The sequence below is a fragment of the Argentina silus genome (assembly GCF_951799395.1).
Source record: "Argentina silus genome assembly, chromosome: 5".
NCBI lineage: Eukaryota > Metazoa > Chordata > Actinopteri > Argentiniformes > Argentinidae > Argentina > Argentina silus.
In genome coordinates, this window is record NC_139659.1 from 14,596,668 (window position 1) to 14,606,667 (window position 10,000).

At 45.6% G+C, this 10,000-nt stretch overlaps 1 protein-coding gene across 1 annotated transcript in view; it reads left to right on the forward strand.

The window, feature by feature from the left end:
* Window positions 1-10,000, forward strand: part of mbd2 (methyl-CpG binding domain protein 2) — a 35,092-nt gene that overhangs the window by 19,656 nt on the left and 5,436 nt on the right. The window contains exons 4-6 of the mRNA XM_083670106.1: window positions 3,859-3,949; window positions 4,396-4,573; window positions 7,914-8,042. Coding sequence (XP_083526232.1) covers window positions 3,859-3,949; window positions 4,396-4,573; window positions 7,914-8,028 — 384 coding nt within the window. The 3' untranslated portion in view covers window positions 8,029-8,042. The remainder of the gene's footprint in view (window positions 1-3,858; window positions 3,950-4,395; window positions 4,574-7,913; window positions 8,043-10,000) is intronic.

Consider the following 10,000-nt stretch of genomic DNA (forward strand, 5'->3'; position numbering starts at 1 on the left):
CGAACTCCACGGATGAAATCAATTCTCACAAACAATATAATGTATCAATTATGTTTTTTTTTATTATTATTATTATTTTTTTTAAACGTTTAGTGGTCTGTTGAGACCTAAACTGACATTTCCCCAGACTGTGAGTTAGCCATGGGCAACATCAATAGAGATATTAATTGCGGCATGTTTAAATCTCCCCTACACTGCTCTTTGGAATAAAAAAAAATAAAAAAAAATAAAGTCTGAACAATCGATCACGACCTTGTTATAAAGTACCTAACTATTTTTATCTTGTGTCAAAAAGAAAAAAAGATCTCCCGTTGTCTGACTGTTAAAGGCTGCTCTTCAGCCAGCCAGCATTGATCCTGCCGTGTAACCTTGCAGTTAAGTGGTGTGCATATGAGATGCCCTTTGAGTCTTGGCGGCTTTCAAAACTGTAAGGTTGCGTGTGTGTGTGATTTCTAGTGTCTTTCAACAGGGGTTACAGCTAGCTTGTTGAAAATGAATAGAAATAGGCTTATTATTTCACAGTTCCAGTGGCTGTTGCTGCTCTTTTCCTCTCCCATCAGCCACTGCTGACAGAGCCTTGGCCCTCACTTAATTGACTCCTAAATATTTTCAGGAGGCGGACAAAAGAGGAATCGATTATTTTGTTTTGTAGTGGGAAGGGAGAGAGAGGTAGAGATAGAGAGAGAAAAGGAGAGAGAGGAATTACTATTGGGCTATTGGTCTGCTGCCACGGAATTGTCACACGCACACACACACACACACACACGCGTGTGCGTGCGCGCGCTCATACATCCCCGGAGTGAGAATGGTGAATGTGTGTCTGTAGGTCTCCTTCTGTTGGCCCCTCTGCCTTTGAAGGCCCCAGGTCAACACCTGGCTGTTGTTTCTCTCTTAAATATACAATGTTGTTGTTGTTGTTGTTGTTGTTGCTACGCTAGCATAGGATTTATACAGATGGGCCCCCCTGAGGGCTTTACGGCTGAGCCTGAATAAAATTCTAGGAAATACCACATCCATTTTATTGGGGTCCTGGGATGACCGGGGGTGTTCTCGTCGTGATTGGTTAGTTTGTGCTGTGATGTGCTGAAATGATGTGTTACGATCCTGCATGTTGATGATGACATGGTCAGGCTGTTATCAGAATCTGACGTGTTAGCGGTTTGAACAGTAAATGACGGTGTGCTGCACGGGTCTGCTTGAGCAGAGCTCAGAAGTCAATATTGGATTCAATGTAAATGTAAATACGTGTAATTCATTCAGTGTGATTGTGTGTGTGGAACATTCACTCACAGAGAAATGTCAACCTCACTTCTGTAAACCTGTGATCTATCAAAGCAGATGTTGTGTTTGTGAAGGCAAAAACACAGTCCTTCAAGCCACTTCAGGTTCCACTTGAAGGTTTCCTTTGCCCTACATACAGTGGCTTCGGAAAGTTGTCAGACCCCTTCACTTTTTCCACATTTTGTTATGTTATAGACTCACATTAAAATTCATTACATTTTTTTTTTTTTGCCATCAATCCACACACAATACCCCAGAATGACAAAGCGAAAACAAATGTATTCAAATTGAAATACAGAAATACCTCATTTACAGTGTCTTTGGAAAGTATTCAGACCTCTTCACTTTTTCCACATTTTGTTGTGTTATTAAATTAAAAGATTTTGCGATCAATCCACACACAATACCCCAGAATGACAAAGCGAAAACAGGTTTTTCGAAGTTTCTGTAAATTTATTCAAATTTAAACACAGAAATACCTCATGTACATAAGTATTCAGACCCTTTGCCATGGCAAAAATGCATCAACAAATCACTTAGTAAGTTGAATTGAGTCCATCTTAATGCAAGGATAATAGTTCATGTAATTTTGTAATTAATATCTTTGTTTTTATAGGGTCTTTGATATGCATAAGAATCAATTGCACACTGTGTGGATCAGGTTGTCATTCCAAACTGAGCAAATGAAGAGGAAGAAAACTACTCAGAAATGTGACCCTGAGGCCTGGGGAGACTCACAAAAATCTACAAAGTTGAATGGTGGAGACGAAAAAGCACCGTCGATGGGACAACAACATCTCAGTCACCCTACAAATTTGGTCTATAATCAAATATTGGTCAATAATCAAAAATAATCCCTTCATAGATTATTTTCTATCTCATATCCATAATTGTGTTTGCAACAGTAAATTCAAGTGATACAGCAAAAAAAGTGGCTGGAAATGTGTTTGTTTTACTACATAGTATTAGGTTTAGAGCAAATCCAGCACATGCAATGCAGTTTCCGCACCAGCTCTCGTGTGAAGAATTGTGGTAGCTGCATCAAGTTATGGGTATGTTTGTCACTGGAAGGGACTGGGGAGTTTGTCAGGATCAAGAGAAAATTATGAAATTTGCTGAGTTTGCTGGTCGTGACATCCTAATCTACACAGTGTGTAATTGATTCCTATGCCCATGGCACTCCCCTCCTCCGCACCCTTCACTGGCTCCTGGTAGCAGCTCGCATTAGATTCAAGACCCTGGTGCTCGCCTACCGGGCGACAAAGGAAAAGCCCCTCCCTACTTGCAAGCAATGGTCATCCCCCAAACCCCTGCCTGATCACTCCACTCTTCCACCTTGGCTGGCCGCCTGGCACTGCTGCCTCTACGTGGATGCAGCAGCCGCACTACTCGGTCACAGCTTTTCACTGTCCTGGCACCCCGCTGGTGAAATGAGCTAAAGATAGAAATTGTAGTACTGAGCTTTTTCTTTTCAGTCCACCATGAGCTTCAATGAGCTTCCCACTGCTGTCATGACTGCAGAGTCACTACCAATCTTCCGCCGTAGATTGAAGACCCATCTCTTCAGGCTATCTTAACGGTCCCTCCTAAAGACCTCTTCACCCCCACTACCCCCCTGTACTAACCCTACCCCATACCCTAGAGACCTCTTCAGCCCCACTACCCCCCCTGTACTAACCCTACCCCATACCCTAGAGACCTCTTCAGCCCCACTACCCCCCCTGTACTAACCCTACCCCATACCCTAGAGACCTCTTCAGCCCCACTACCCCCCCTGTACTAACCCTACCCCATACCCTAAAGACCTCTTCACCCCCACTACCCCCCTGTACAAGTTTCTCTCCTGTTAATAAAAAAAAGAAAAGAAATCCTTCTTCTAGCATTGTGACTGTTTATGGCCCCTGGTCTGAGCAATGATTACTTTATCTTATGATGACTGATGGATAGACGATTCACTTACTTAAACAAATGTATTTGTTGTAAGTTGCTTTGGATAAAGGCGTCTGCTAAATGCCATAAATGTATAAATGTAAATGTATGCAAACCAGAGACTATAAAAACAAAACATACTCATTCCGAAATGACATGAATGCACTCAGATGGACTCAATTCAACTTGTTAAGTGACTTGTTAAGACATTTTTGCATTTGAGCTTATTTCAAGAATGTCATAGCAAAGGGTCTGAATACTTTCTGTATTTCAATTCTGATTGATGGCAAAAAATTTTTTTATCCATTTTAAATGGAGTCTATAACACAGCAAAATGTGGAAAAGGGGTGAAGGGGTCTGAATGCTTTCTGAAGCCACTGTATATTGTCTCCTTTGTGGGGCATTTTTAAAAAATAAAATTATTTTGCTCATGTGAACCTCAGAATATTCTATCCACCAAAAGCAGGCCTATCTTTAGCCTACTTCCTGGAAACATTTTATGATGACGCGTTTTGAGCTATGAAGCTTGTAAAGTAGTGATATTTTGAGACCATATGGTGGACTGAAAAGAAAAAGCTCAGTACTACAATTGTATGGTTCTGTGTTCTCTCCTCCCTCTGTGACCCTGCCATCCCTCTGTTTCTGCAGCTTTTCTGGGAGAAGAGGTTGAAAGGCCTGCGGTCATCAGACATCACAGAAGAGGTCCTCCGGACCATGGAGCTCCCCAAAGGTTTACAAAGTAGGTCCAGCAGGGAGGCTTTCTGTGTTCTATGACAGAACGTCTTTTATTCCATCATTATATCATATGTGCATTGTTTCATTGTGTCATCAACATATCAGTATATGATTGGATGGGATGTACAGTATTTGACTGCAAACGAGAATCTTTTCTCAGTGAACTTCCCTGGAAAAATCAGGGTTTATGGGTTTAAACCTAGGAACTATCCAACTCAGTTATTCTGCATTTTATATAAGTCGACAGCAGAGATCACAGGCCTATTAAGATGGGTGTTTTAATAATAAGGCACATGCCGATCTTTACTCAGACCCAACCGGATATGTTCCACAGATGTGTAACAGCATATGGGGAACATTATGGGTAATGTAGTCCACCACACTAGTGTATGTAATAGTACACTATGAGGCTTACTGCTGACCCTGTGTGTGGTTGTTATCCTGTTCCAGGCGTGAGTCCCGACACCACGGACGAGACGCTCCTCTCAGCCATCGCCAGCGCCCTTCACATGAGCTCCGCCCCCATTACCGGCCAGACGTCCACGGCGGCTGAGAAGAACCCCGCCATCTGGCTCAACACGTCGCAGCCCCTCTGCAAAGCCTTCATCGTCACAGATGAAGACATCAAGTGAGAGCGGCTTTGTGTTTTTTTTGTGTGTCTGTCTGTGTTTGTCTCCGTGTGTCTGTGTGTGTGTCTGTGTCTGTGTGTGTCAGGTTGGGTGCGTCTTATTGAAAACAGTCAATGTGACCTCAGGCGGCTAAAGCGATGACCCTTACTCCCTTACACTTACGAACGTGGGAGAGCCTCTTTCTGCCTCTCTCTCTGCGCGTCCACAACCGTGCCCACGCCTCTGATATTGTTGTGTCACTTCCAGTGTGTTTTAGCCACAGTCGATTCTCCTCCCTTCACCTCTCGTTACGACACCCTCTCCTCCAGTCCAGCCAGAACGGGAGTCTGTTGTCTGTATACAGACTGCATCACCATAACAGCCCTTTACAATTACCATTCGGCCAACTGCAGAGCAGAGCAGCACACTGACAATTGAACATATGTGGCTTGGAGTGGCACTTGAAAAAGTACGCCATTATCAGGCATTAGCATTCGTCCCATACCAGTCAGCGGCCATGTTCTCAAGCCAGAGACCAGCTTAATGGATTGTTAACAAATCTGCTTCTCGAAGTCCTGTTCAAATAGACATTACCCCCGCTGCATTTAATTGAGCCGAGCTGAATTCTTGCTCTCTCTCCTCCGTGCCGTTATCACTGGGAGCTTTGAGGACAGAGAGGTGAGCACTTACTAGGGCCATTTGCTGGCAGCTAAAATGAAATGGACCTTTCGATACCCTTGTCTTTGGTGAAAAGCCCAGCAGGATAGTGAGAGGGAGAGTGGTGTGGGGACATAGGAGACGGAGTAAAAGAAGGAAGCCTGGATGGAAGGGAGGTAAACAGGGGGATCTCGAGGTGGAGGAGGGAGGGAGGGAGTGAGGGAGGGAAAGAAAGAAGACACTAGTTTCATTTGATGTGTGGCTGACAAATGGCGCCTGTCAAAGCCTCACTCACACTTCTTCACTCCCTCGCTTTGTGTCTCTTTCTCTCCCTGAGACACGCAGATACACGCGCACGCACACGCACACGCACACGCAATGGTGGCTTGAGCAAGTATGGTCTACTGGCGGTAATTCTGGTCATGTCTAGCATTTGAATTGTTGTTTTCTGCCCAGTTAAACATGTTATGCTTTTTTTTTTATTTTTTTTTTATTTTTTTATTACTGCTTCTCCCCCATTGGTTGTCATCCACGACATTGTGGTCCGTGCTCTGCGCTTTTGAGGCGGTATCGTTCTTGGCAATAGCGTAGCCTCGTTAGCATTTCCAGACCCTTGATAGCTAGCAATTTGTGACTGTCTCTAAAAATTCGGCAGGAGCCATGATAGTGAAGGTGAGCAGGGGGTTCCTCTTAAGGGAAGATGAAGCACGCTGCATTAAAGCCCCACTCTCTCACTCACCACAGGTTGAGATTGATTATGGTTTTGTTTTCTTTTGCCAAGAGAGTCCTTCACAGTATTTTATCCCAAATTGAATGACTGTATATATAGTGGAGAGACTGATCCAACCTTGCCCTGGCAATCACAGTGCCAATCTACTTTGAGTTGTGGTGAAGATTGATTGGTAAGGCCTGGATGAGGAGGGGCATGGGAACACACATTTGGGGAGAACAGAACGTGAGGTGACACAGAAGTAAGAGTGAGGATGAAGGCTGTCAGAAACTATCTCTTCTGGCGTCACCTGAAGGTTTCTGTCAGCCGCCTCATATCTGTTATAACTATGAGGTATGGAACACATTACATTATGACACATTGGATCCGTTCAAGTCACACTGGCAATTCAGATGGGCGCAGTATTTAACCACTAGATGGCAGTGTGTACACATTCATGATGGCACGCAAAGCCAACAGTCTTTATTTTGAGGTGTGAGTGTGTCTGTGGGTGTGTGTGCGAGTGTGTGTGTGTGTGTGTGTGTGTGTGTGTGTGTGTGTGTGTGTGTGTGTGTGTGTGTCTCATCCTCTCTCCCCTGCCTGTCCCAGTGCATTGAGGCTTATCAACTGGAAAATGCATTAAAGCTCAGCTGGCCAGCTCAGGGTTATTAGGGGAGAGGGAGTGGAATGGATCGCTTCCATCCCTCCTTTTCTCTGCCTCTTCACCTCCATAGAATAAAACAAAACACACACACACACATACACACACACACACACACACACACACACACACACACACACACACACACACATACATGTCCCACAGTACAGCCTGCCCTATCTCAAATCCATTCCTTTCCTGCTTATGCCTCTTATAAGGGTAAAACATGATTTTATTCCCAATAGCATTATAATCCAGATAAACACAATTCCATTAGATCTGCTTGATATTGTCTCTTGTCCGCATTATCAGATGATGAAACAAATGGTAGATTGTAATTTGTCCCTATCGGAGGGTACACACACATTTTCAAAATCCGGCTGAATCGATTTATAGGGGTTTTCTCCATATAATACCATAATCTACCTGTCAAGCTGAAGGGACAATGGAATAGACAGACAGTCGCTGATGCCCTGGTTGACCTTCAACACATGTTCAAAATATTGTCAAAATATAGGACCTTAAGACCCAAAGCCGGGTGTCTATATGTGCATGTCTACAGCTTCTGGTTGGAGCGGTATCAGTGCTCTGAATACTAAATCCACACCTATCCCCTAAACACCCACCCACTCCTGTAGATCTGAGAGGATCCGAAAGGTAAGCAACATGGTGAAAATTCCACTTCGGCTATCAGGGAACAAAGCTGGAGCAACTAATCATCTCAGATTCCTTCTAGAGTGGGTAAGACTTGTTGAGGGGCCGGGGGCCAATTTGGAATTCAGCTGGAGTCATCTCTATTCCCCAACACAGGGATGGGGCCGGCTGTACTACTGTGGAGCATGAGCATTGTAGATAATGACCTATTAGTTTGGAGTGTGCTCAGAATAAGGGTTAACACAAACGCGGGAGCCCGGGAAGCCCAGGTTTGGCGCTGCCTCACGCTTTGTTTTTGTTCTGGCCTCGCCTTCCTTAACCTCTAATTGCAGTGCCGAGGCAGGCGGGGCCCCCGTCCTTAATGAACACACCCGTAATTAGCCCTCTGGTCCTGGTGAATGTTGACAGTGCCGGCTCAACCTATTACGGGGCTCTAAGCAACAAATGTCAGGACCTGCGTAGCCTGCTGGGGGGGGGACGGGACGGACCCCAGACACCCAGGCTCCCAACTGTTCCTTTCCCCTTTTCCCCCACGCACGCACGCACACACACACACACACACACACACACACACACACACACACACACACACACACACACACACACACACACACACACACACACTCCCCCCAGACACTTATGTAGTCCCCTCTCTCATGTGCTTGTGTTTATTCCACAGGGAACAGGAGCTTAAGGTGTTCCAGGCGCGCAGGAGTCTGGAGGACGCACTGATGGCCGACGGGTTGGCGCGGGCCGCCGAATCCACCCAGGACCTGGAGGGCAAGGCTGCATAGGAGCCCTGGGCAAGGTGAGGGCCAGAGGGGCTATCAGCATATCCTGCTACTGTTGAGAACTACAGTGTGGAACTGGCAATAATAATGCTAACAAGAAAAATAAAATATGATCAAGCGCTTTTTCATTTTGACAAAGAGGCTTAGGGTCGAGTGCATTAAGAGGTGTCTTAAGAGGTGAGTTTGTAGGCTTGATTTGAAGGAAAGATTTGAAAGAGAAAGCTTCTGTCTTGAGGTGGTCCTCGGGAAGCTCAGACAGGGGCGAGGAGTGGCAGAGCAGAAGGTGCGGCCCTCCCATTAAGCGCAGCTTAGTCCTGGGCATGTGGAATTGAAGGCTATTGCCAGACCTCAGATGAGGTTTGAGGTTGTATTAGTTTCTTCAGGTATAGAGGGAGTGATTCCACAGACACACTTGAAGGCCGGCGGCAATAAATTATCTGTTCTGTAGTTGACCATGAGCGAGTGCAGGGACTTCAGAGCAAGGGTGATGTGATGCTTCTACCCTCTCATCAGGATTCTGGCAGCGGCATTCTGGATGTATTGGAGCTTTTGTAGGCTCTAGCTGGGGATACCTTTTTAGAGTGGGTTACAGTGATCCAGCCTTGGGGAGACAAAAGGCCTCGATCGGCTTCTCTGCATCGGGCTGTGTAAGGGTCGTACAGAGATGTAAGGGTCGTACAGAGGTTTGCAATGTTTTTCAGGAGAAGGAATGAAGCTTTGGAGATGTTTCTGATATAGGCATCAAACACCAGGGAAGGAATCATGGCCAAGGTTTGAGATCGATGCAGAGAGATTGTGAGGTGGGTGATAAGATGGCTGGAGCTGGTGGGGGTTGCCTATGAGTAGGGCTTATGTTTTTAGGGCTTATGTTTTTCTGCAGTTAAGTTGTAGACAGTTGACTTTTCACCCAGGACTTTCTCCTCAAGGAAGTTGTTGAGGTGTGCACTGGCTACAGATGGATTTGGGGCGTTAAGTTGAGGGTCGTCCACATAACAGTGGAATAACATTCCATGTCTGCGGATCACATGGCTGAGTGGAAGCAGGTAGAGGATGAGTACAGGATGGGTTTTAGGGTTAATCCTTGTGGCACACCACAGATGACCAGGTGGGGGAGCGACCTGCACTCACTTAGTGATAGGAACAAAACCAGCTCAAAGCTTACCCTGAGAGTCCAATGGTGGTATTGAGGCTCTCTAGGAGAATGGACTGACCAGTGGCATCAAAGGCTGAACTTGGGGACAGGGGACTTGGAGAGCCAACGTCAGCAGCCAATCAGCAGGCCGTTTGTAAACCTAATGACCCTGGCTGGAGGCGTTGAGACGGTGCTGGAGCTGTGTACAGTAGCAACCAGGACCTTTGAGATGAAAGGGAGGTTAGAGATTGGCCTGTAGTTAGCCAATACCTCAAGTATTGTCAATGTTTGGTTTTTTTTTTAAAACATTTTTTAAATATGTTTTTTAGGGCATTTCTGCTTTATTGGGATAGAGACAGTAGAGATTGACAGGAAGGATGGGAGAGAGAGGAGGGATGACATGCAAGATAGGTCGAGGGTCGTAATCGAACCAGAAACCTTGCGATTACGTGGTGAGCGCATTAGTGTGCTACGCCACTAAGCACCCCAAGGTTTGGCTTCTTGAGGAGGGGCATGACGACTGCAGTTTTCGAGTGCAGACGGGACGCTACCAGACAGGAGGGAGTGTTTAACAGACTGCGTGATGAGCTGATGGGCTAAGGGCAATACATGACCTACTTTTGAGCACTAGAGTGTAGAACTATGATTACGCCCTCTAGTGTTGAGAATAGTGTGGAACTAGCGTCCTTTTCATCTCTGTCGTGTCTGGAGCATCCAGCTGTTGGCATGATTCAGTGCCAGACAAATTACAGACGGCAAGTTGTAGGTCCTTGTTCTACTAACCTTCTTATTTGAACCCTTTTCCTAGAGAGGGTGTGGCGTTGAAGTGTACTTCCCATGGTC